This window comes from Apus apus, chromosome 10 (assembly GCF_020740795.1).
Source record: "Apus apus isolate bApuApu2 chromosome 10, bApuApu2.pri.cur, whole genome shotgun sequence".
In the NCBI taxonomy this organism is placed as follows: domain Eukaryota; kingdom Metazoa; phylum Chordata; class Aves; order Apodiformes; family Apodidae; genus Apus; species Apus apus.
Window position 1 is genome coordinate 1,128,613 of NC_067291.1, and position 26,175 is coordinate 1,154,787.

The following is a 26,175-nucleotide window of genomic DNA, read 5'->3' on the forward strand; positions in this document are numbered from 1 at the left end:
ACAGGCTGGCATCCCTGCCCTTGGAAAGGGACGGAACGCAGCCAAGGTTGGCCATGTGCTATCTGAAGAAACTGAAATGCAATGCTGATTGTAGCCAAACAGGCTCAGATAACACAACTGGCTTCACTTCTACCTTTTATTTACATGAAGGACAACCGAGAAAGGAACTACTGGCACTCAACAACAGCCAGACCTACATGGTTTTCCACCAGCACGTTATCACCCAGAAAATAAAAGGCATTTTGCCTGGTATTAGAACCTGGTTTACAAGAATCACGCACTGGCCATAAAAGTGAAACCATACTTTTTGCAACTTTAAACTATGATGCAAGATCACAAACCTCTCCCTAGAGTCACCTCAATAAAAAAGCATTTTCCAAGATCCCACCTAAAAAGTTACATCATTTACTTTTCTCAACTTATTAAATTTTTTTCTTCACATTCAGCAACACTGCAAATATTTCAGCTAAAATATTTTCAGCCTTGACATGAATCATGTCTATCTTCTTCACACACAGAGGATTTATTTTAACAAAAGCAACACACGTAGAAGCTTCATGAGCACCATTTTATTTAAAGCAGAAGTGAGGCAAAACGAGCTGTAAACCATTTTAACCCAATGCTTTCAGATCATTACAAACTACTCAGCTGGCACAAGGCCAGCACAACTCTCCACAGCAGAAAAAGAGGTCGGGTAAATCCAATAATGAGTATTTAAACAGACAAGTCAACAAAATTAGTTCAATTTTCTCAGTGGAGGTGAAGCAAGGTCATCATGAAAAAGGGAGAGGGGGGTATGAAGAGGGGATCCAGCAATAAAATACAACAGGAAATTAAAAATACATATTTAAACTATTGTACTTTGCAATTACTTGCACTCCATTTCACAAGCAGAATCAGAAAGGTTAGGACAGCAGCACTGGCCACAACAGGCAGCTGCCCGGGGCCACAACACACACCAAACCACCCTCTCCACTGTCACCCCACAGTGATCCCTGCTCCACCCTGGAGCAGATGCTGCCTCTAAGCTCTCATCAGGCACACACAGACATGACACTTCTCCCATAAACAGGGAGCTCCGAAGATTGGCTGCCAGCACGAACATTGCCAGAAGAAGGTGTGGGTGTGTTACTCCTGCAAATTTATAAATGCATGAAGGATAAATAAAAAATGCACTAAAAAGGAAATTTTGAGACACTGATCTCACGGAAAGATTTTTAGGACTCATCTGAATTGATCTGATGAATGCCAAGTTAATCAACACACATTGTTCACAGAGGACCAAAATAGATTTCCATATTTCTTTACTTTTGCTGACATTAACACACTGGCTGTATTTTATTTTATTTTTTAAGAGATGAAACAATTTGAAAAGCTTTTCTTTCTTTTCATAATCATTCCATTCCTGTGTCCCTCTCTCAGATGCTGCCCCTGATATACCTCCACTGACACTGCATACATGGGATCACAGACCATGATTTGGATCAGAAACATGAGAATTTGCTGACTTTTCAAGACAGAAAACCTCATTCTTACTTTATCCTATCTTTCCATCCTCAGCCCAAAACTCACTTTCTACAGAAAAACACATTTTAAGCAGTTCAGGATTATTATCCTTATCTAGAACTCTGTTGCAGGGAGAAAGCAACCTAAAGTCCCCCAGCCATTTAAGGGCATCAATGATTTTTAAGCTGTTGATATTTGGACTCTGACACACACATAGAAAACCATTTGTTGCATTCTTGGTGGTCTTCATTGACTTCAGACTCGAGTCTCATGGATTTTCAGCTTTCCTTGAGCTTTCGCTGACATAAAAAAAAGAATAATATTTGAATTAAAAAACACAAACCCTAAGGAATTGTGGGTGAGGAGGAGGAAATTTCCCACCCCTGTTAAGTTAGGAAATAGGAAAGTCGGGAAACTGAATTTTTTTCCTCCAAACTTCAGTCAAAGGACAATCTCTTCACCTCTAACACAAACCACTTAAAATAAACTATTCTTGTTTGAAGAAAGAAACTTTCGAAGTATTTAGTACCATCCAGATGGTGTTAAATGTCACCTTCAGTATGTTCCTCTGGTGATTTAGGTAAATTAGTGAAGAGTCAGCAGCAGCTTGTAACTGCAGCAGTTTACTCTTCAAGTACCCATCATGCTTTGTTAGAGAGGAAAAAAAACCATAAAATCATAAGCTTCCCAAAAGAGATTGAGCTTTCTCTGAGTACCTAATTTGGTTTTAGCATTTACACTTACAGTTAGCTATGGTCATTTAAGCAGGAAAGATCCTGGTTTGCCCTGATCCTCTAAATTCACTGCAGTACTTACAGCTACTGCATGAGCTCCTACCTTGCTCAATAACTAACGTTCTAGAAATAATGATTTTGAAGTTGCTTTTCAAGGAAACATCCCAGCAGCGGGCTGGGGGTGAAATAAGCCTAATAAAACCTTCCAGAGTAATTATTTGATCTCGTGGTCTTCACAACCAAGGCGTCATCCTCCCTGGCCTCTAAAAAACAAAAGGAGATGGCACCTTCAGAAAACGCAAGTCATTCTCCTCTGAGAATGTGCCTGCCTGCCTCTGCTACCTGAAAAACACAGTACACGGTGGCATCCTAGGGGAAGTCAAAACACATAAGCATAATTATCCCTCCAAAACGCGTTAGAGAACATATGGTATGGAAATGAAACTGCCTGTAATCTATTAACTTGGCTATGTGATGAGATCAACAGAAGGGAGCGTGAAAAAAATGTTTAAAAATACAGTCAGTGTAGGATCACACAACTAAAGCACATTTATCATCCAGATAATGTAATGACAGTAGGAAATGAGCTAAGTCAATCCAAGATTGAAGTTTAATGTTCTGAAGTGCATCTGTTTGGCTCCTATCATCCTCAACCTCATCATTTAGCCATGCTGGTTTTCATCTCGGATGCAAAAGATGTAAGAACATAAAAAAAAAGGCTTCTTCGACAAGCAGCCATGGAAAACATGTTTTTAATTTGTTTTTATCAACAAATAACCTGGATCCCAGCAAGTCCTTGCCACAGCATGCAAAGGATGAAATCTCTTTTCAGATTGCCCCTTACTGGTTGGCCAGCTATTGGATTTTTTTGGGAAAAGAGTATCCATCTTCACCAGGAGAAGTTAAACCAGTTGGTTTTGCACTGAAGCAGATGAGAAGCATTGGATCAAGCCAAATAAATCAAGGGGGACAGCACATTCCTGCAGAGGAGGGAACATACTCCTTGCCTGGGATCATCTGGCCATTGCTTTCTGTGATGGGAAGTGAGGAAAGTCAAACTTGAGGTAAGCTCACCATGGAAACCAGTCAACTTGTCAACTGAAAACATCTCTAGGGATGCTGAGTATTTTGTGACATTTCATGTGTCAACAGTACAAACTGCTGTCCAAAACTCAGGCTAAACATGTCCCTTGGGCCTCAGGTACTCTGACTTTGGATCAGGCAGGTGGCAAAGGGGTTACCCCACTCCAAATGAGTCAGGTGGAGGCCCATCACACCAACCACTAGAAATCCCATTAGGTTGAGAGGCCCACAAAGCAACCAAAAGAAAGATTTGGGGAAACTTCCAAAGGGAAGCGTGCATCAGCATGTCTGTCTCCTCCATGCCCAAGGACTCTGGTCACCAGTTCAGTTTTAAGGTGGACAAAACAGACAGAAGGTTACTAGACCAAGACCAACCAGAAGATGTTAGGAAGTTTTATTCCCACGAGTTCTTCTGGCAAATGTAAGGTGGAGCATGAATGAGAGGAAAACAATGCAAGATCAGGACACACAGGAGGTTTCAAAATTAATATGTAGACATTTTATGGACCATTTAAACTGAATTTTTAATTACCCCTGTGGGAATTACCTAAGTTGACGACTACTTGGTAGCACTATTAGGTCTGCTACATCCTACTCCCATCCCTTTCAGCACTCCTTTATCTCCCCAAGGTTTCTCAGGTCCCTTTGCTCTGCACCACAACCAGAGCAAACAAAAGCACCGTTATACACCAGCACAAAGAATTATTAAATCAGATTAAATCAGCCACCAAGTGGTGGGGCATTCAAAATATTAATTAGGAGAAATATTAAGCAGAGAAGGTTAGCTAATGAGTTTACAAAGAAATACGATGAAGTGAGAATATTTACTTGGTCTGACATAACATGATAAAGAACTTCAACGCATTTTCAGATTCATCTCAACTGTGGCCATTTCATAGGCTTCTTTAATATGCTTTGCAGGAGTTAACTAGGGGAGATTTCCAATGGCTGTCTTGATGATATTTTGCAAAGGATTCCCCTGCAACATAAAGCTGCAAAAGCAACTTTCCATATGGAAAGGGGAAAAAAAAACCAACTCCTGTCTGTAACACCTGACATCTCTACCTTAGTGCTACCTCTCTCTCCTCAGCTGCAGGATCAACTCTGGAAGCAATTTTCTCTCCCCACTTTACCCCCAAAAAAGTGAAAATATTCCACGTTGCAACCACCAGCACTCAGGAAAGTCATGAAGACACTTTAAAAGTACCTCATTTAACATTATTTTATCTTCCCTTGTTTTCTTATGTTTTCCAAGCCTGATGAGAACTTAATCAATACCAGCCATCAGCCCCACACTACCAGCCACCTTCCAACACTCACACCGTGTTTTGCTCAAGCCTTGAGGCTCAGTGCAGCTTGACTTGCTCATGACGCTGCATGGCAGAAGATGCTCAAGCTCCAGGATGTCTCTGCTCCAGAGTAGAACAGACAAGTGGTTTTCTCTGCAACAGCTTCTGGTCCTTGTCATCCTCCTCCTCCTCACCAGGTCACTGGACCACGTAGGCGCCAAGGGAACAGGCTGCACATATTTCAGCCACGGCCCTGGGAGCCCTGGGCTGACGCGGGAGCTGCCCACGGACACTGGATTCTTTATGCATTTTCTGCATGCACGCCGTAGGCAGCACCAGAAATACCATCCACGTGGAAAAGTATTTTGTTCCTGTGACAGAGAAGAAGCCATCTAGCTAAATCCAGCTTTGTTCGAGGACAGGAGTGTCCACTCTGCAATAGGAGCAATTCAGAAGCACTGATAAGTTTGTTTTCTGTGCATAAATAACCTACGTTCAAGCTCAACCACTTTATCTTGACCCTTGGTGGCAATGCCCTAATATTTGTCTACTCGCTTATCAAGCAGGAGCCTTATTACAAAGGCTAATTCAAGCAGAGATTAGATTTCACGTATGAAGGAACAGACAATAGCATCAGATTTTCTTCAAACACCAGTAAATAAGATTAATGCCAGTGCCGCTGCTGTGGGTTTTCACCTTGACAATGCCTTGAGCAAACAAAAAACCCCACCCAGGAACTTACAAACTAATCTTCCCAAAGGCTGCATCATATTTCATTGCGTAGACATCACCTCACTTCTCTCGGCCAACAGCAACTACAAATAGTCTGCAGGAAGCCACTGATTTCCTGAAGAGAGGGTTAACTGAGAATCATAGGAAATGGAGAAAATTAAAGCTGGTTATAACGTTTTGAGGAGGCCAATGTACTGCAAGAGGGGAGAAAATTAAATGCAGCACTGAGCATGATCAGAAATCTGAACACATGCAAAATTAAATAAGACTATTAAAATCATTAACACAGACCTAACAAAGATTCACCTTCTTCAGCACATTTGCCTACAGAAGGCCACTTTCCATATCTGGGTACAATTTTCAGATGTAACTACCTAAAATCTTAACTAGAAATAGAGCCAGCTTGGCCATCACATACACCCAGCACCTTGCAAATGGCAATACCTTACAATTAAGTGCTCTCAGTCAAAGGATTCATTCAAAAACCGAGTAGCAAAAAATAACTCAGCAATTCAGAGAAATTTCACTTGCTCCAATACTTATCAACAGTTGTGCTGACAGATCAGAGACATGCAGAAAATAAACTTGGTGCTCCGTGGGAAACAATCCAAAATAAAAATGTGAAGTTTTGATAGCTTTGCAAAAAAAAAAAAAAAAAGCAGGAACTTCCGTTTTTTAAGTGTCCTAAATTGTCACAAAATGTTGTACAAGAAAAAGAGAGGAGGGACTGCACAGACTCAACCACCACCATCAGCTGGAAAAAAAAGATAAAAAATGCTTGAATATACTTATAAATATTACAGCAGCCCTGAAAAACTGCAGGGATTGCCTGATACTGATGCAGAATAAGGAGGTGATAGGAAAACCACCACAGCTCTGTGCTGCAGACTCTGTCACACACATGAAATAACCAAGAAGTGGGCAAAGGAAAGAAATGTGTATGGAATGTGGTGGCAAAAGAGGAACCAGAGTAACACAGAATTTAAATGTCATTGTCTATTAAACACTGAGGGGACTAAATCCAACAGAGACCAGAGGAAAAAAAAGGTAAAACCCCCTTCTCAGGCATTTATCTCAGCTGGTGGAGCAGCTTCCCTCAGATCAGGGGAAAGGCAATCTTATCTTGCCCCAACCTGCCAAGACATTGCAGCAAAAAAATTATGATTTTCATACAACCATGCTGCTCTTTTTTTGCATCCTAATGCATCCTTACTGAATTAACTTTGCATTTTTTATCTGTACGTCTAAGGCTCTTCCTTGTGTATAACTTAAGATCACTATCAAGAAGCTGACTCGTCTGCCAGCTCAGGATGCGGATTTCCATTTCCAACCCATTAAGAACTAAAAAAACCCAACAACAACAAAAGCCAAAAGTAACCCACCACTTTCATGATTTTCCAAGACTCTCCCTTCACACATTTGAAAGAGGCAGCCTCTAAATATTTATACATCCTTTTCATATTCTCTCAAGCTTTTCTCTCCCTGACATGACACCTACAACACAGAAAAATCCCACAGCCAAGGCTGTAGGTGTGCCAAGACCCTGCACTATCCTACAGATTTTGCCACCCTCCTTGACAGACCCTATGGATCCATCTGAAATGGAGTTGTTAGCAACAACTTCTGCAAGACACCTGGCAAACCCGGGCACTACAAGAAAAAAGTAGAATAAGCCTACAAATACTGTAAACCATTTATAAAATAACATTAGAAAGCCTAAAAAACACTGACAACACTTTTCAGTTAAAGCGAGTCCCTAAAACCACGAGTAAGCTCACAACAAGGAGTTCTGTGCATCAAGTCACTGGTGACATGCCCTGCAGACCCATGACCTCTCCGAGGCCCAGCCATACCTCTCCCTGCCAGCAGCACCATTCTAAACTCCTGTGAAACTTCATGCTCCTTGCTCCGAATAAATAAGTTTATTTATTATTACAAAAAATAGTCTTTCACAGGTTTAAAGCTAACTTGATTTGACAAAAAATGTGGGGATGTTTTAGAAGGAGAACAAAGGAGAGGAAGGCAGGAGTCTCTGCTGGCATCACAGCCCTGCATCTCTACCTATAACCTCAGGAAAAAGAAAACTAAAAATTCCCTTCCCCTCCTGAGAATTTCCTGACACACTAAAACCCTACAAAATAAACTAAAATGTGAAAAAAATAATGTTCTGCTGATTGTATCGATCCCAAAGGGCCTTTTGTAGTACATGCCAATTGGGCAAGATCTCTGGACAAGCATGTGTCCTGCTCATAGCAGTGAGAAGAAACCCTTCTCACCCTTGGGATGAATTCATCCAGTTCATCACAAATTCCCGTAAGATTTGGGCATATCTCACTGCTGTCCATGCAACAAGAGATTCCAGGACCAGAAAAACAGCCTTCGCTCAAGGAAGATCCTGGTTCAGCTCTGGTTTGAAAGCACAGGCTGCTCCTTTGATGCCCTGCCAGAAGTGGCCTCCAGCAAGGAAGCCCAGGATGAGTCATGTCACCGGCAGAAGGAACTTGCCAATCTGGATTGAAAAGCAGAGATGAAACTTGGGATTTTTCTCCCTGCTCTGCCATCTCCATTTCTGCACAGCAATCCTCTGTAATTGCATGCTGCCAGGCAGGCGGTCCAGCAAAGGACAAGCAAAAACACACTGCAGAAACAGGGAGGGTCTGCCAAGCAAGGCTTTCTTCCTAAAAGGAGAAGCACTGAGACAAGGGGGCGTTAAGGGACTAAAAGATCATCTGGTGTCAGAGCACAACAAAAGCTTTTTTTTACTGTCTTGCATGAATTCCAGTCAGCAAAAGGGTTTATTGCTCTCCACACCCGCAGAGCTATGAACCAAGAGCTTGCATGGCTTCTGCATCACCTCTTAAAATACTGTGTCCTCTAATCTGAGTTAGTAAACATATAAATCCAGAAAAAAAAAATAGTAAAAATCCTACTTTTAAACCCAAAGGCAGCCTCTGGAGAAAGAGGTTTAGCCCCGGTTTGCTATCCAACTAGGGATAAAACACATCCAAAATGGATCCGTTTTACATTTACATAAGATGCAGGGGGCAAAGTAGTCTTTTATATTGAAATACAACATTTGAGTATTAAAGACTTAAAATTATCACACAATTCCTATTTCACAGAAAATTCATTTTACTCAATGGTTGGGGGCAAGGCATTTCTTTGCCTCATTCACTATCACGACCTATTGCTATTCAAAAACATATCAAAGAGGAAAGCCAGAAGTAATCTCTCTGCAGGCTTTTAAATTCAATTGTGCTCTTAAAACTACTAATTCAACATGTTCTTTACTTAAATCAAACCAAAACTGCAAAACATCATCTGCTGTAGCTACCGACCTTGGGCATTTGAAATCTCACTCCATGCCTCTTCATTGTTGTTGTTGTTTTTTTATAATCTACCCAGTCCAACCACTAATTTAAAGGAAACTGTGCTGGATGCTCTAATTGACCCGCTCTCTTCCTTCCCCAGCTTGTCTCTATAATTAGCCCTTGCTCAGCCCAGCAAAGGGAATCAGAAACAAGACCTTTCTGAGCCACACCCTGCAGACCACAGCAACTGCCTCGTATTGTTTCTGCCCAAAAAAAATCAACACACGCTGCAGCCTTAACTGCTTCAGATCAGAAATGCAGGGGTTTTATTTTAAAAAAAGACAGAAAAACAACAGCAAATGCGTATTCGCCATTTTCAGGCATGTTATGACAAATGATGCAGCTAACCCAAAAGGAAATTTCACCTGCAACACTAATCCCTTGGGCATACGTAGCAACATGAAGAAAATACTTGTTTTCCTCACAGTAATACACAGTTGCACAGCAGTCCACACTAAACCCACCTCCCCAGGACTTACTGCTGCATACCTCAGCACATACATGAAACGCAGAGAATAATTCAGTTCTGCACTGAGGCACCAGAAGGACCCACACCTTGTTCCTTCAGAAAGGAGAAGGCATGAAGAGAATGAGGAAAGGAAACGCATTTAAAAAACAGTCTTATCAGCAAGTAAATACCACCAAAGAAAATTTATTTCCCTACCTGCCTCTTCTACGATACACGATTCCTACCAGGTGACCAGAGTTGTGGTTATTTTTAGTACTTGGGGAAAAACCAAAATAAAAAACACCAAAAATCCAAGAAAGAAACCTAAAAGAAACCCCAGAAACCAGTTTAGATCTAGATTTGCAGACCTGCTGAGCACTGGAAGGTGCAGAATGAAGAAACAAGTCCTTGGTGATGCCAGCAAAAAACACACAGTGATGGCAAAGGCTGCAGGTCTAACCTGGGCCCAGCCCACGTCCTCCATGGCATCTTCTGTCTTGGTTTTCATATACAGGTGGTAACACAGCCTAAGGCAACGCTCCAAAACTCAACTGGAGGAATTTTTTTTTTTGTTAGCTTTGAGTTTTATTTCCTTCCAACTCAGGTATCCCAACTCTAAGGTCTCAGAGCATCCATCTGAAGAGGTTGCTTCTGAAGAAGGTGCCCACCAGGAGAGGATCCCCAAAGTCTACAAAGCATGACAGAAGTGTCAGAAGTGACAGAACTTTCACACTTGACCTTGCAGCTTGCTAACCTTGATAGTTAGCATTACCAGCTCAGGCTGAGGCTCTCTTCAAATCCTTCAGCATCTATTTGCTCAATATTATCCTGGTGTTTCAGAGCTCAAGCTCCCCAAAGCACACAAATACACATACTTCCACAACAATCAGGAATTTTGACATTTATACATTTAGAAAATTAAACAGCAGCTGGTGGGAGTCTCACTAATAACAGCAGCACCTGAACCTGTAATGATCCTTCACCTTTCTTCAAGGAAAATTGTTCAAGTTTTTTGAATGCTTGTCCCCTCCACCCTCTGAAGAGCATACCTGAACTAAAAGTATGCAGATTAGTGCTCCCAGAAAACCTAAACAACAGAAAAGTTGATCCAGTCCTACAAAAAAGCCAAACACCTTTCTCAGTGCAGAGGATAGTCCACGCTCAAGTAAAAATGACTTGTAACACAGAAAAACTGCACCTAAAACATTTTAAATCCATCTCTGAAGCTTTTAATTTCAATTTAATTTTTTCTTGAAAGAAGAGATTTTTCTCAAGAATTTCATTTTTTCTAAAAATGAACACAAGTGAGAAGATTACAATCTCCCCACCACACAGCCTGAACCACAAATATCAACACTGAGCTACTTGAAAAATGAGTTTTTAAACATGTTTTGCCTGCAATTGAACATCATTCATATTTACTACAGGAGATCTTGCAACACGGCCATTTGTTAGACTATAATATCTGCACAAAACTTTTCATTCAGCTTTTATTACACAAGTTGCACATCTTCCCAGACAAAACAAATATGAAAGCAGCATTTAAGCAGGGCAGCTTGAAAGTAAACCAGAGGAAACCCCTAATGCTGCTGAAAACCCAGCCAGCAAACGCTGCAGGCGACATTCACACCTTCCTTCAACAAGAACAAAATACAGGAAAAAATTCAGGCAAGTGGTTTTTTTCCCCCCTTGTTTCAGTTTTCAGATCTTATTTCTTTCTAGCAAAGGCTTTTAGGTGGGAAGAATTCTCAGTACCACAGACATGTATTTTAGTGCTCACTTATTTCTCTATTTCATTATCCTTATCCCATTTGTTGAAGTGATTTATTTTATATATAGATATCTATTTATTTTCATTTTCCTCACATATTTATCGTATTGCTCACAGCAACTGAACAGCAACAGCTACTCTGTGTTATCCCATAAATGGAGGGAAAGGAATAAAACCAGAACATACAGCAGAGTTGAACTCAGAAACAATTAGTCTGAAGGCAGGCCTGCAGCTCCCCTACTGTAAATATAAAAGGATTTGGGTCTGAAGCAACACACGAGTCCATGTCTCCTCCACAAAGCAGTAGCAAACATGGCTGGGCAAGCCAGGGGCAACTGCTGCTCAGACATCTTCCTTGGCAATGTGTTTTTTAGACATACTGTTCCAGCCCTACAAGAAGGAATATTACTGCTGATATTAATGCTAATAAATTCCTTAATTAAATCTCTGTAGATTGCAGTGAAATTAGAGATTTATTAAGAGAAATGCAAGTACACTTTGAAACAGGTCCTGTGCTTTGACAAGTCACGATGCACTTGGCAGCCACTGGAGTTGAAGAAGATTCTGCAGTGAGCAGAAAAAGCAGGTTTTGCTTCTAAAATCACACCTGCTTTTGGTTAGTTCACCCTGTTCCTAGTTTAGAAATACTCCTAAGACTCCTCGTTATCTGCTGCAGGCCCCTCAAACCTGACCTCTGCTCTGCATTGTCCTCCTATCTCCTGGCTCACCTGCCCGGCACGGTGAAGCGCCTCCGGATAAGATTATCGGAGGCGACAGGCCCGGGGAGGGAGGCTGCTCTGCTGACACGGAACACAAGCGCCTGACTCTGCAGGTTGTTTGTGCATCGTCTTGCCATGAAGGATGAAACAAGTAGCCTGTGCCCTTCTGGCTAAGCGCTTACTGAGACGTTGCCAGTGAGGTGGCCCAAACACAGACGCAGTGGCCTGTCCACTGCAGCCTTCTCCAGGAGGCCCTCCCTGCTGCAGGGCTGCATCTTGATTTTCTGATGAAAAGAAGCAGACAAAACAGTGGCTCTGCTGTGAAAAGTCTGTCCAAGTCCCTCTTGAAGCACGAGTTGTTCAGCCATCCTTACCACATAATTACCCTTCATTTACCGAGCAACTGGTGAATTAAGGAGCAGAGACTGGCTCTCCTCCATTTGTATCTCTCAAAGCAACCCCTGAGAAGGGTTATTTACCAACATAACCTCCCTATTCCAAAAAAATACTTATTCAAAAATTGTAAAAAGTTGGCTGACATGGTTTTAATCAACTGCTACATCTCTAATGATCTACTGCATCCAATTATTTATTTATTTTTGCCTAATGGGACCGCATTCCTTAACAATTAAATCATTTACTAACCCCTCCCGGGGAAGGTTGTCCTATGTACCCAACAAGCGCAAACCAACCTAACAGCTCTTAGACAAAAACTGCCAAAGAAAAAATGTCAACGTTTTTGGGAATTTTATTTCGATACACGTATTTATGTAAAGTATAAAAATACATTCGGCTTACGGAAGTCTCCTAAAGTAAATATTTTCACTTAACTTGTTTTAAGTTCATCCCTCAAAACCAACCGTGCAGATGCTGAATACAATAAAAGAATTCTTGGCGGTCTATCAAAAACATTCATGGTCGGGGGTGGTTTTGAAGCTCAGACTTTTCACAGATACATCTATATGGGTTAGACATTCCACTTCCATCGATGCTGCACCGTGACGTACCACAGCCAGGATCATGTGCCTTTGTAAAGGTCATGCTTTACAAGTAATAGATGATCATCATAAAAATTTTCATCAAAAACAGCACAGGAGCTGTCAGATGATCAGTGTTTGGTTGCCTAAAGCAGAGACTAAACGGGCAGCCAAAGAAGGAACAACTCTCCCACTAATTCAAGGTCATTTTGGCCATAATAGAAATGATTCAAGGTGTAGATATCAGTGAATAAGATTAAAATCTGACACTTTTTTTTTTTTTGCTATTTTTACATTAATATAGGTGGTAACCAAAATAATAGCAGGAGAAAAATCAGTATTTGCATAGCCAGCACGCTCAGTTGGGTTCTCAATAGATGGCTAATTATGAAGAAGTAAAAATATTGAAGAGCAGCCCATTACACACCAAATGCAGTGTTTCTGTGCATTAGAGTTGGTGCATTTTAAAACACATTTTTCCTCTGCTACCTCATGGAACACCCAAGCAGGGCAAACCACTGCTTACACCACACTGGTCCTATGAGATTCATGCAGTAACTCCCACAAGGATGGACACCAAGATGATTTTTCTGAGAGAAGCTGAGCACCCAGTTTGAACCACAGAGGACACCAGGGTTAGAAGGGCCTGATCCAGCCTTCCCCTTGACATAGGCAACTTCAGATCAACATAGACCTACAGCCAGTCTAATCCTAGGGACCTTCAACAGCCACAGGAATTTCAGAAACGTTTTCTGAGACCTGAAGAAGCCACTTTAAATGCACACCAGAAGCCAAGAGAGAGATGAAGGAAGACCATGGCAGAACTACATGCACATCTTGCTTTAAGTAAAAAAAGCAAAAAAAAAAGCAGGAACTCAACAGCTGCAAAAAAAGAAAGCTTGGATGAGACAAGAGCTTGGATGAGACACAGCTGGCTGAGCCTCCCCACATGCTTATCTCACATCAACAGCAAGAAGATGCAACCAAGGAGACCCTATCAATGTTCCTGGTGGAGGATGGAGAGCTGTAGCTCAAAGGGTCCAAGCGTACCCCAAATAGTACCTGGGACACCCTCAGTGCACCACAGGCATCCCACTCCTAAGATTCATTTCCCTTGGTGACCATGGGCTTGGCAGGAGCCCTAGCTCCATCTCTTCACCAGGCTCTTGGAGAAACCCTAAAAAGGGCTGATAAGAAACACCAATAGAGCCCAAAACAGTGACCCACAGCTTCATTTGACAGAGCTGGTGCCAAGCCATGCCTTGGCACAGTGTGGACAGTCAAAGGCATACCAGAATCCTACACAAGAAAGAGGTACCTCATCCCGCTCACAAGGGATGCCCACCATGCCTGAAGAGAAACTGCAATGCAAGAAGGGAATTAGGGGAGTAACTGGATCCTTAAATCAACAGGTATTTTTTTGTTATTTCACTTTGCTTAGAAAAATGACGTGACCATTTCACCATCAAGGAGTTTCCACCAAAACACTGCAAGGCCAGCCACTTGCCAGCTTCAGGCTGCTTATCAGCAAATCAACCCAGGTGAGAACTGTGCCTTCTCCTCTCCCTTCAGCCAGGTCAGATCCTCTTTCAACAGAAGCCTGCTCCTGCATAATGAAATCATGGAAATGCAGAGTAAAATGGCAGTTCAACATGCTTGCAAGTGGAAGGATGTGCTTCATGAACAAGGGCTGCCACAGATAAGCTTGTTCTTGGACACTTTCCACGTGGTGCAGACCAAAACACTCTCTTCTCCTTCTGTCCTCTTCTTGCAACCCTGCAAACCACTGCTGGAAGACCACCAACATGAGACATCTAAAGCTGCAAGAAACCCAGTCTGACCTTGCAGCTGACCCTGCTGGGTGCAGAATTTTGAGCCAAGTGACCTCCTGAGGTCCTATCTGACATAAATGATCCTACAGTCCTCCACTAGTGGAAAGCAATGGAAAGGATAACCTAGAATCAGCAATAAAAAACAGGGTAGCATTAAAATCATAGGGGGTTTCTTAAAACAAAAAGCATTTGGGGCAAAAGATATCCTGCTCTCACTTGTTCTGTAATGGGTTCCACAGGCACTCACAGGATTCCTCCCCACAGAGAAAAAAATGCTCCCATGATGACTAGTAGAGCTGTAACTCTTAATAATACTTTAAAAACAGACTAAAAAATTAGTTCAACTCTAAAATCACTGTTCAACATGCTTCCCTTCTGAATTTTGACATTTTATAAGGTCATATGGTTTGTTGAGTTTGCTTTTAAATTTTCAGTTCCTAAAACACAGAGTTTAAGACATCAATGCAATCCCAGGAGCGAGACATACATCACAGCATGGCATTCAACCTGCCAAGCAAGCAAGATTTAAAATCAGAGTCACACAGAAAAAACAGAGACTTTTCCACTTCCTTTTCTTCCTGTTTTTATCCATTATCTGGCAAGAGTTTCACATGTTTGGTTTCTATATTCTCAATCCTGAACACCTGTGCCTTCACCCATATACTGAAAACCTACGGAAAAAACTGATCTGTGTAAGAGAAAAACGAAGGACCATAAAAATAATCTCAATTCTGACGAGCCCACCAGCAGCATTTCACCCTTACAATTCAATAAGAAACCCAGGCCTAAGCTCTAGGACAATCCCAGACATCTAACCTGAAAAGGCGGCGGAATATTTTTGCAGCAGGAAGCCCAAACAATTAACAGGCTTCTTCCCAGAGCAGGGAACTACCCAGACACGACCAAAATCTCCGACGATGCTGGTTTGTGCAAAGGAATGCTAGAGAAAGTCTTGAATTTGCAAACTTAAGCCGTGATCCTTTAAATATTTATGCTCATGTTTACTTTTTAGTGAAGAGAGAAATCCCGTTCGCTTAAGAGGAAGTGAAGCAAATGTACGCACGCAGGACCCAAGCCTGAGAAAATAAGATGATCTTTTTAAGATCAACACACACACACAAAATATATCTTCTAAAGCCAAAACCTGCCCCCAGCCTGTCTTGGGGAACCAGACTCTGTGACCAGGCTGGGAGCTTCATGAAGTACATAATGAATGTGCCTTCAACCTCAGGGTGACACGACAGCAAAACCACTTGCCTAAACCCAACAGGGCTCCTTCCCGCAGAGAGCAGCGACGCCTTCATACTTCAAGTATTTTGCATGCAAGAGGGACTGCAATCCCATTTTATGGATAAACCAAGGGGATGCAGGAATTTCTGAAATCAAGTTAGACCAGCTTAGACACTTCAAGCAGCTCAACGACCTTGTTTTTCCCCCAGTAAATGTATTTTTAAAAGGAATTGCATACAAAATCTGCATGGTTTGGAGAAAGAACTAGGATTTGGCAGAAAACAGCCATCCTACATCCACCCCAAATGGCTTTAGAAACTCTTGGATCACATCAACTCAGAGCTTTGCTAGACTTGAGGTATTTAAGGCCTCAGGACTATGTGGTGCGCTTGGTCCCAAGGGCTTAACGGTGAGCCCTGGTCTTCCTCGCCAGCTGCCTAGTGGTGCCAAGCTGCAAAACCAGTGGATGGACCAGCACCAGTTCCCAGTACTCTCCCTGTTGACTTGTGGGCAATGTGGAAGAGTGATCCGTCCTTCCATCCGGAGCTGGACACCGTCCTTCCAGAAATCAAGTGGTGTACATGGGCAATTAGAGTTTCTAGTGCAGCCCTACCTTGAAATGAGCTAAATTAAGGTTGCACAGGTAACCTCAGGTTTCACGTTTCCCAAGTGCCTGACCTCACATGCTTCACATTCTCAGAGGTTTTCTTGCAAATGTGATGGCTAACATGAACATCCTAGATAAAAATAATTTAGGCATAAATCCTTTAGATGGTTAGATTTTCCCGGCAAAGGATCCCAAAGCTTTGCTAGCTGGCAGATGCCACATCAGCCATTCGATACCTTTAAATCTTAAAATGCAGCTACCCCACCAAAAAGAAAAAAGGTAAAAACACAAACTTTAGAAATCATAACTAGAGCTGTGGATGCACAGAGGAAATAAGTCTGAGGCATGCTCTGCAAAGCCAAGCCTACGTATCTATACTTAAAAAAAAATATTCAAATAAACCTTTTTTCAGATGTCTCAGAGGCACCACTGATGGAATGACCACAGGCCTTCCAATAAAGATGAAACATCTCTAAAGCCATCCTGATTTATATACGGATTGCAATAAATAAATAAATATCTCTCTAAAGTTGCATCATCATTATAGAGCAGGAAACAAAAGCTTATTAGTGGTGTGCCAGGGCTGCTGAATTACCTTCCCTACTATCAGCAGCTGGACTGACAGCTTCCAAAATGATCTTGGGGATGGAAAATCAAGGCCAGGAGTGAGAGTGAAGGCTGGGAGAGCTCTCAAAAGGGGAAAAAAAATGCGAAGAAAATCCTCTTAATTTGATTCTTAAAGATTTTTTTTTTTTTAATGAGAAAAGGCACTGCAAGGGATGAATTTACTTGAAGACACAGGGGAAACCACGACCATCGCGTGACTCCAGGACAAGGAGCTGAAGAGAAGATGCTCTTCAGTGATAAGGCAGCCTCTGACCCCGGCTGCAGCTGCTGGCACCCGTGGTTAAGCTCAGCTCGGTCAGGTCGAGCTCCAGCACTCACAGCCCGTCACCACCACGTCCACGCACATCTCACCAGGAGAGGAGAAGACAACACTCCCCTGTCATTGCCGAGCATTCCCCTAGGAAAAGCGCCGGGAAAACACTCGAGCCAGCCAGAAACCCACCTCTCCAACTAACCGCCTATTTACGAAGCGATGTATTTAAGCACTTCCTTACACGTTTAGCAAAAGGCCGCACTGCTGCTCTCCCCGGGCAGCCAACCCCTCCTTCCTTTGCCGCTACGTGATTATGTTTTTCGCCCCCGACGGGCAGGGCAGCGCGCGCTGCAGCGAGGGACACGGCAGCCACGATTTCTGCTGAGCTCACGCTCCCGACCCCATCAGCCCCAGCTCGGCTTCAGGGTGTGAGAATGGAAACGGAGCTGGAGGGAGCCGATCCTGCTGGAGGGAGCCGATCCTGCAAGCAGCAGGAGGGCGGCGAAACGCGCGGCTCCGAGCTCCCGGCAGGTCCCACCGCCGGTCACGTCGCGGGGGGGGCTTTTATGCGGGGGGTGCTGGAGCAGAGGCCGTTCCGGCTTACATCGAGGGAACGTTCCAGAAAGCAACACCGACGGGGTTCACCTCCGGAGGTGCGGTGCTCTCCCGGGGGTCCGCTGAGAGCTGCCGCGGAGCCGGACCGAAGGAGGAGCAGCCGCCGCCGGAGCGGGCGGGCGGGGTGGGCGCCGCTGCCGCCGGGTAACGGGGCTGCTGCCCGGCCCGGGGCGGCGCCGCCGCAGCGCCCATCGCCGCGGCCTCGGGGCGGGGGGCTGGCGGTGGGGATGCCGCCCCCCACGGCCCCGCCGGTGACACTGGCAACGCTCCGACAGGTACGCGCTATCCCCCCCTCCCCACCACCACCAACAACCACCCCGCCCCGGGCTGGGTTTTTTTTCACGCCCGGCGTGTCCGACCCGCCCTAAAACGGGTGTAAACGGCAGCGTTTCGGCTGAAAAAAAAACATTATCAATCCGGTGGGAGGCGCGGGGCAGCCCCCCCAGGGGGGGACCCGTCGCAGCCCCCCGGGAGGACCCGCCGCCCAGAAGCGGCCCCGCACCTGGCGCCCCCGGGGGCCGGTCCCGCCTGAGGCGGGGGGGGGGGAGAGCCCCGCTACCGGGGGGGGACTCGCCCTGCCCCGCCAAACAAAGGCTCCCACCGGCCCCGCCGCGCCGGGGGGGGGGCTCGGCTCAGGCTGAGGGGGGACCGGCCACCCCGGCACTGCCCCCCCCCCCCCCCCCGGGACCCCCCGCACCCCCCGCACCGCCCCTCACCTGGTGCCGGGGCGCGCGCGCTGCCCCCGCCCGCCCGCAGCGCTCCGGGAGCGCGAGGAACCGCCGCTCGCGCCGCCGCCCGCCCGCGCGCCCGCGCGCCGCCCCCCGCCCCGCCCCGCCCCGCCCCGCCCCGCCCAGCCGTGTTACGACAGCGCCGCTCCCAGCTTTACGGCAGCGCGCAGCAACCGGCCGGCGGCGCGGAGGGCGGGCGATGCGGCGGCAGGTGAGCGGGGCCGGGCCGGGCCAACCGGGCCCAGGCCGTGCTAACCGGGCCTAGGCCGTGCCAGCCGGGCCCCGGTGCCGTCAGCCGGGCCCCGGTGCCGTCAGCCGGGCCCCGGTGCCGTCAGCCGGGCCCCGGCGCCGGCTGCCGTGCCCGGGGGCCGCTGAGGCCGCTGCCGGTGAGGGGCTGTGCCGGCCTTCCCTCGGCCCGGAGGCTCCTAACGCGCGTTTCGAGGGGAAAATGGTTAAACTCGTTAAACGTAGAGACGCGTTACAGGCACGGCGTGCTGAGGCAGGGCTGGCCGGGCACCGCCGGGCTGGGGGGGTGGGCAGGGAGCTGTGCTACCGGCGGGTCCCTTCTCCTTAACGCTCCTTCCCGCCCCGAGGCAGCGGGACAGGCCGCTGTTCCCGGGGACTCGCTCTGATCCCGGTCTCCACCGGCGGCGGGAGCAGCCCAGCATCCATCCCTTGGGTTGTGTCTCCTCAGAACAACCGCAGCCCCCGTCCCTTCCTCTGACCGGATTCCTTCTCCTGACCCAACTCCTGCTGCCTTTAGGTCCTTCGGGCAACTGATGTTCCCTCCCAGCACTTCCCGCTGCTCTCCTGAAGAAACTCTCAAAGTAGGTGACTGCTGTCCATCCAGGGCTGGTTTGATGCTGTTTCCACGACCTGAGCTGAGGGGCTTTGCTGTCCTTTCCTCAGGGAGAGGCTCAGGGACACCTCTCCTCCGTGGGCATTCAGGTTGCTGGGGTTTATTCCTCCTAAATCTAACGCTTGAGTCAACCCCGTCCTGGGGACCAAAACGTGAGTTTGTGCATTTTATTTACTAGCATTGGATTTAGTTCCTCCAGGTTTTAGTCTCCTGCCCCAGGAGAGGCTGCTGACAAAGCTGGGTGCTGGAGGTGGGTTGCTTTGTGTGTTGGCTTGGGGAATTTGTTAGGAATGGAAAGGTTTGGGTGTTGTGCCTGCAGAAGTGATGAATGTTTTCTTCTGACTTGGGCATTCAGGGCTCATTGAACCTGCAAAGACTCTGCTCTGTATCATACAGGAACTGTAATCTATAGGCTACAAAGACATTGCTTATATTTAACAAAAAGAGTAAGCAAGTGGGCTTCTTTTCTTGTTTAGTTGTTTAATTTTGCTTGAGTTTCTTCTCTGGCTCTGTTAGGAGAGCAGAAAGGATGGGGACTCGGGCACTAGGACCCCAGTTCAGCTCATGCTGGTAAATAGAAACGGATGGTTCTTCTCTGATCTTGCTACATTAAGAGCACTGACACTGTCTGAAACCTGTTTTCCAGGCATGCTCTGGTGGTTAAATCGTTTGGCCTCTTACTCTTGATAGTTCCAAAGTCAAAAACTTCTCTGTCACTCCAACTATTCCCTAGTAAAGTCTGAATAATTTGTCTTTCAGGTGACTTCTTTGTATTTACCTCCATATTCTTTACATTTGCTACAGGAGTTTAGTGGCGTGGCACCTTAAAATATTCACTCTGGATGTTCTTAGCACCTTTAATTTATTAAAAATAGACTTTAGGAATCTGATTCATCCTTAATTTAGGCTCCCTGCTCCATCGCTGCCTATTGACACTCAATTACTAGGAAGTTTCAAATTCCAACTACTAATACACAAATAAAAGGAAGGAGCAAGACTCTTGCTGGCAACCTCCTACAAATATTTCAGGCCTGTGTCATTATTTATTCCTATTTTTATGAAAACTTCTGAACAGAGTGTGCTGGAGCCTCCAGGAAGCCAATCCTGGTGGTGTCTGAGACGCGCTCCCGCGATTGGCGCCGGGATTTCAACACCCCTTAACCTCAAAGGTGCTCAGATCCACCTCCTGGCTTCTCTGAGGATTCATCCTCATGTTTGGGAGGTTCTCCCAAACAAAGGAACCTCCCTGGTGGCTTTTCAGGGCTCCACTGACCTTAAGTGGCTCTGAGGAACGTCTGAGCCTGCAGAGGGTTTTCCTTTAAGCTGCGCGGGGTGAGTCATCCTGCAGAACTCACAGGCAGTTTCACAAATGCCAGATGGCAATAAAATTAAAAGTAGTAGCTAGTGGCAATTAAGCATTTGCTATAACCATTCTCCCTTCCTGACTGTAGGAAGCTGCCAAATCTCTTTTTATTTATTTTTTTTCCCTATGACCAAAAAAACCCACAAACGACGTTTCTGCAGAGTGGAAAGTTAAGAGAATACAGGGCATGTGCTTCCCTCCCTCACCCATAGTCCCATTTGGACTTACTGGCTGCATTTCATGCATCTCAGGAAGATGAAGCAGAAAAAACACACAGTAAATGAAATTTTTTTTAGAACCACACGGGCAGGTGGAAAAATTATTTCAGCAATGACCCTGCTAACCTCCCCAGCCCAGAGGACGTGTGGCTCAACAGGAATATATTCACCCAGTTGCTGGGACTTGGTCTAACTTTTTGTTTTGTTTTTACACTGCAGGCTGTTGGGAAGGATTTGCTCCACAAACTTGGAAGTAGTTGGAGCTCATTCATGTAGGAAGTGTGTCCAAATACCATTGTGCTTGGCTCAGTGTAAATACGAAGGACTGCTCCCCTTTCTTTGCAGTGACTCTTGCTGCTTGGCATCTCCTGGATTCCTCAGCCACACACAAATAGTTATTAGCTTTTTCAAGCCCCAGATCCTTTACCTCAGCCCTTCCTTCCAACCCGTTCCACAGGCAGCATGTTTCATCCCTTCTGTTATTTACAAGTCACAGGCCCTGTGACCTTGCCAAGATTTTTGAGAGATAAATCTCTTAATTTATGCATACCTGAGTAGGAAGGATTTTTTTTCATGATTCACATCGCAATAAAGCACAAATCTACTTCTTCACATCTAAACAGCACAACACTTGATTTTTTTTTTTATTTCCCCTATCATAGTGAATAATTAGTATCTTATTTATAGTGAATCATATTAAAGTGATCTTATCATGATTAGTTTTCACATGGTGCTTTAAGAACTCCAAAGATGTTTTGGCACAGATGAGGAAAGGGTGAGGCCAAAGCAGCTCCACATCACCACTGTCCCCAGCCGTGGTATTTCCAGCCCTGTCCTCATATGGAAAGACCTGGTAGGGGCTGAGGAGCCTGGGCCAGGGGATTAAAGAGCAAAAGGAAAACCAGGGGAGGTAGATGGGGTTTAAATCAACCATTTATCTTGGGAAAATCTCCTCAAGCCTAGTCTGGTGCCAGCAAGTATTTTGTGTTACAACCTCTTTCTTAAAACACAATTCAATCCCCACAGGATGGAAAGACAGCAAATGGAAGAGCTTTTGAAAAAGAATTATATGACTGGTAGAAAGAGCAGAATTAGTGGATACAATGATAACGTGGTCAACAAAAAGGAGTCAGGAGAAGTCTTGCCTGGAAGACCTGGTGAAGTCCCCTGAGGACGTCCTCAAACATGTGGGTGGGGAGAAGCAGGTGCTACAGTCTACTTGAATTTTCAGGTGACTTTTTAAGGATAAGCAGCCTGTGTTTGTGGAAAGGAGGCACAGGTTAAGAAGCAAGAACATAGCCTGGACATAAAACAGAGTAAAAGACTGGAAAGGATGGATTGGCACGACCAGTCACTTCTGCTTTGCAGGTGGACTTCTCAGGGGTGGAAGCCTGCAGAGATCCTCCCCAGCTTACCTGTGAGTGCTTTATCGTTTTGTTAGCAACACTTTGGCAAGTTAAAACCTGAGCTCAAAACAACAGGTATTTTGCAGACCGTCCAGCTTTGGTGGTACCTGAGTTGTTGAAATCTCTGTCAGTGAGGCAGAGAGTTGTCCTGAAGGTTCCCACGGTAGGGAACCGGCTGGTTTGTGGTCTTGCTTTGCTTTGTTTCTCCTTACTCATCCCCGCCTTGCCTCCTGTGCTGGTGGGCCAGCAGGTTTTCCTGGAACAGGTCATGAGTCTGGCACAAAGCTGTGGCACACTCTGCTAGGCAAAAGGGACCCTGTGCCTGTTGCAGCCCCCAAAGGTTTTATTTCAGGAGCACCAATGATGCAGAGAGCTACAGCGATTGTCACTGTGCAGGTCAAACACCAAAGCACTGACCAGCTGACCCAGATCCCACGTAGTGCACAGCCAGGACTGAAGGTGTGCCCGAGGTTCCCGGGCAGGAACTGCTTTGAAATCACTTTGCTCTGAGGTTAAGATGATAATGATGAAGTGTTCATCTCATCGGAGCCGTGCGCTGCTCCTCCAGCAACAGCTCCAGCCCAACCTGTCACAGGAGCTGTGTGTGCTCTGTCTGCTCACCTGGCAGGTGGTTCAAACGCTGCAAATACCTGTCTGGGAAACCTGGGCCTCTGCTGAGAACGAACTCGGGGTGTTTGCTGCACGCTGTCTTGTCTCAGGTGTCATCTAATTCCTTGATTTATCTTCCCTTGCTATGTTTCAGCTTTTGAAGTCTCCTGGAGTGTTGTGGCCCCGACCTGCGCAGGATGGACCCTGTGGTTCTCAGCTACATGGACAGTTTGCTGAGGCAGTCAGATGTCTCCTTGCTGGAGCCCCCAAACTGGCTTAACGACCACATCATCGGGTTTGCCTTCGAGTACTTCACCAACCACCAGTTCCAAGAGTTTAGTGATCAGGTTTGTTTCATCAGCCCCGAGGTGGCTCAGTTCATCAAATGTGCCCTTAGTCAGGAAGAAATAGCCATATTCCTTCAACCACTGGACCTTTTCCACAAGAAGCTGGTGTTCTTGCCTATCAATGACAACTCCAACCAGGCTGCTGGGGGCACCCACTGGAGCTTACTGGTCTATTTCAGGGACAAAAAGTGCTTTGCCCATTACGATTCCCACAGTAAATGCAACTCTGTCCATGCCAAGCAAGTGGCGGGGAAGCTGGAGGCCTTCTTGGACAAAAGAGGGGGCAAAACCACCTTTGTGGAGGAGAAGGCACCTGCCCAGCAGAACAGCTATGACTGTGGGATGTATGTGATCTGCAATGCAGAGGCTGTGTGTCAGGGATACTTTAGGGGCCGGCCGGAGCCTTTGCTGCAGCTCCTCACCCCCTCCTATGTCACGCAGAAGAGGTCTGAGTGGAAAACTCTCATCACCAGGCTGGCACAGAAGTGATGGAGATGCAGCTCCAGCCCCCCCCAAAAACTGCCTTCCCTGTCCGTGAGGCAGCACCCCCAGTGTCTGAGGGAGATGCCCATATGCAGGATCATCCCAAAGAAGAAGAATGTAACCCCTCCAGCATGGCTACACCCTCCCAAATCCCCTGTTCCCTCCTGGAGGAGCCTTAGTCCCCTCTGGAAATCATTGGCCTTGGAACTTCTAACCAGAAATGTCACTTTGCTTTCAAATAAATCCTCCTCTCCATGGTAAATTTTTACACTAATCACTCTGGCAAAATGAGTTGCTAAAGAGACTTTGCTGCCTTTGCCCAGCAGGCAACACAACCTCATTAGGTGGCTTTAATTGGCTACAGGCCAATTCCAAGCCAGGCTTAGCAAATGCCCTATGAAACCCAAGCCCCCAAAAGGGCTTATTTCTAATTTGTGCCTCCCACTGGTGTCATTGGAGCAGCCTAGGATTAAGCAGCAAGCATTTTTACCCCCGAAAACCTGACACTGAGATGTCAGTGTCTAAAGATGAGACTGCAAAGAAAACAAGAAGCTGAGAAACCCAGTCCTAGGAAAAGAAACTTCATTGAGATGAAAAGTGACACTCACTCTTTGAAGGGTTTTCTTTTCATTATGATTTTAGGTCGTCTCCATTTGGGCTCATCAGCACTTCCCAACCCTCGTTAGTGTTTGCCGTGCTAGGAGCGTACGAGGCGGTCGCTGGTTCCTCTAGCACAAAACCAGTTCTGTTACTCAAGTGAAAAAAAAACCACACCAGAGAGAACAAAAGGACAGAGTTTGAAGTATAAAAGCCAAAGATAACTGCCATCTCCTTGAAGCTCAAGAAACCCTTAATACACTTCTAATTGAAACACTTCTCCTGCTCTGGATGACGGCCGGGATCTCAGAGCAGATCCTCTTGTTAAAAAACAGGCTTAGCAGTGAGGAAAATAAAAATGAAACTGAGATGTCGTTGCAGGATAAGGAATAATCTCTACCCTCATGAGAGGCAAGGAGGAGGTTGCTCAGGTGGTGTCTAGCAGAGCAACCACACCCCAGTGCCCAACCGGAGCTGGGAAATCCAGCTTAAATGTTACCCTTGGAAAAGAAAAAGGGGGAGGATTATTTTGAATGTGGAGCTCTTCAGTCATCTTACTGGCAGCCCAGCCCAGCCCCACCGGTGTGTCCACCTGGTGATCAACTGTAGGAAGGGCTTAAATTTCCCTCAGCAGCCCAGGCTCTCCCAAAACACCCAAGCAAACATGCACAGGCAGTGGAGGAGCACAACGAGGGTTTGGACCATCCCCCTCCTTCCCAGGCTGCCTGGATGGGAGAGCAGGCAGCAAGCCAGGGCCTCCTTCCAGCACCAGCCCTCCCTGGAAAACCCCTTCCACAGCTGGGATGGAGCTGAAATGGCATCGAGCTGTGTGCCCAGGAGGATTCACACAGGGCTTTGCTGGAGTGACCGGCACCGCAGGAGGCTCCCAGCACTGGAATAAACCTCAAACCAAACCATGTCCTTGACAGCATCATTTGGGTGGGAAGGAGCACGGATGGAGGGGAGGCAGGAAGGTGAGACTGTGGGTCTGACCAGGAAAGCACTGGGGAGACTGGAGGGCAGGGGCTATGCTCATCCAGGGCAAGGTGAGCACCCAGGGACGTTTCCTGGACCCGAGGCCTTTATGTGGCATTTCTTTACACAAAGAAGAGCAAATAAGCTCAAGCAGGGCGGTGCCGGGAGAGCAAACACTGACTAGAACACAAAACCAGAGCCTTACAACCTGCTCCTGGCAGCAGGGATCCCCACAAACCACAGTGGGGGCCTGTCCTGGGCTTCTCCAAACCTCCCGTGGCATCTCAGGGTGCTGAATCTCCTGAACAAATGGAATGACACCACCTCTGCTGTGGCTTCCATTGGGCCATTTTCATGCATTTCTTCTAATTTCATGCGTTTTGCTGCATGGACCAGGCTGGTGGGGAGGGAATTTGAGTTGCAAATGCTCAGGGAGGAAGAGGGTAAGGAGGAAAGGTCACCCTGTCCACCCCAGCAGGCTGGGGCTGCAGCTCAGTACCCTGCCCAGGCATCTGCTGTCCCCAGGGTGGCCCTGCCACCAGCCTGAACGTCACTTCCCGCAGTCTCTGCTGCCATCTAGTGAAAAAACCTCCCATCCCCTACACCCAGATCACCCCTGGCCCCAGGTGTCCTCAAAAGCCACCACCTCTGGTCCCGCTGCCTCAGCCAGGGCTGCATCCTCAGCCTGGTATCCCCTCCTGGCATGGGCAGGGTGACACAGTGTGGGAAAAATGATGCTGAGCACCCACCAGCCTCCCTCCTGTCCTGCTCTAGAGGGTGTGACACCAGGGGCCAC

The 26,175-nt window shown here is 46.2% G+C and overlaps 2 protein-coding genes across 11 annotated transcripts in view; one reads left to right on the forward strand and one right to left on the reverse strand.

Annotated features, from left to right (window-relative positions):
- MYO9A (myosin IXA) overlaps positions 1–18,558 on the reverse strand; it is a 188,534-nt gene extending 169,976 nt beyond the window's left edge. Inside the window, 1 exon segment of the mRNA XM_051628736.1 lies at positions 18,511–18,558. The gene's annotated coding sequence lies outside the window, so the exon portion shown is untranslated.
- SENP8 (SUMO peptidase family member, NEDD8 specific) lies at positions 18,020–25,856 on the forward strand. Of its 10 annotated transcripts, none has more exons than XM_051628778.1 (3): positions 18,689–18,733; positions 19,286–19,533; positions 23,132–25,856. In XM_051628778.1, the coding sequence occupies exon 3, from the start codon at positions 23,175–23,177 to the stop codon at positions 23,811–23,813; it is 639 nt and encodes a 212-aa protein (XP_051484738.1). In that variant the 5' UTR covers positions 18,689–18,733; positions 19,286–19,533; positions 23,132–23,174; the 3' UTR covers positions 23,814–25,856. The 10 variants fall into 10 exon arrangements, with proteins under 10 accessions (XP_051484741.1, XP_051484740.1, XP_051484738.1 ...); XM_051628774.1 differs by having other exon boundaries at positions 19,286–19,349; positions 21,989–25,856; XM_051628779.1 differs by having other exon boundaries at positions 19,286–19,349.
- Positions 25,857–26,175: the final 319 nt, after the last annotated feature.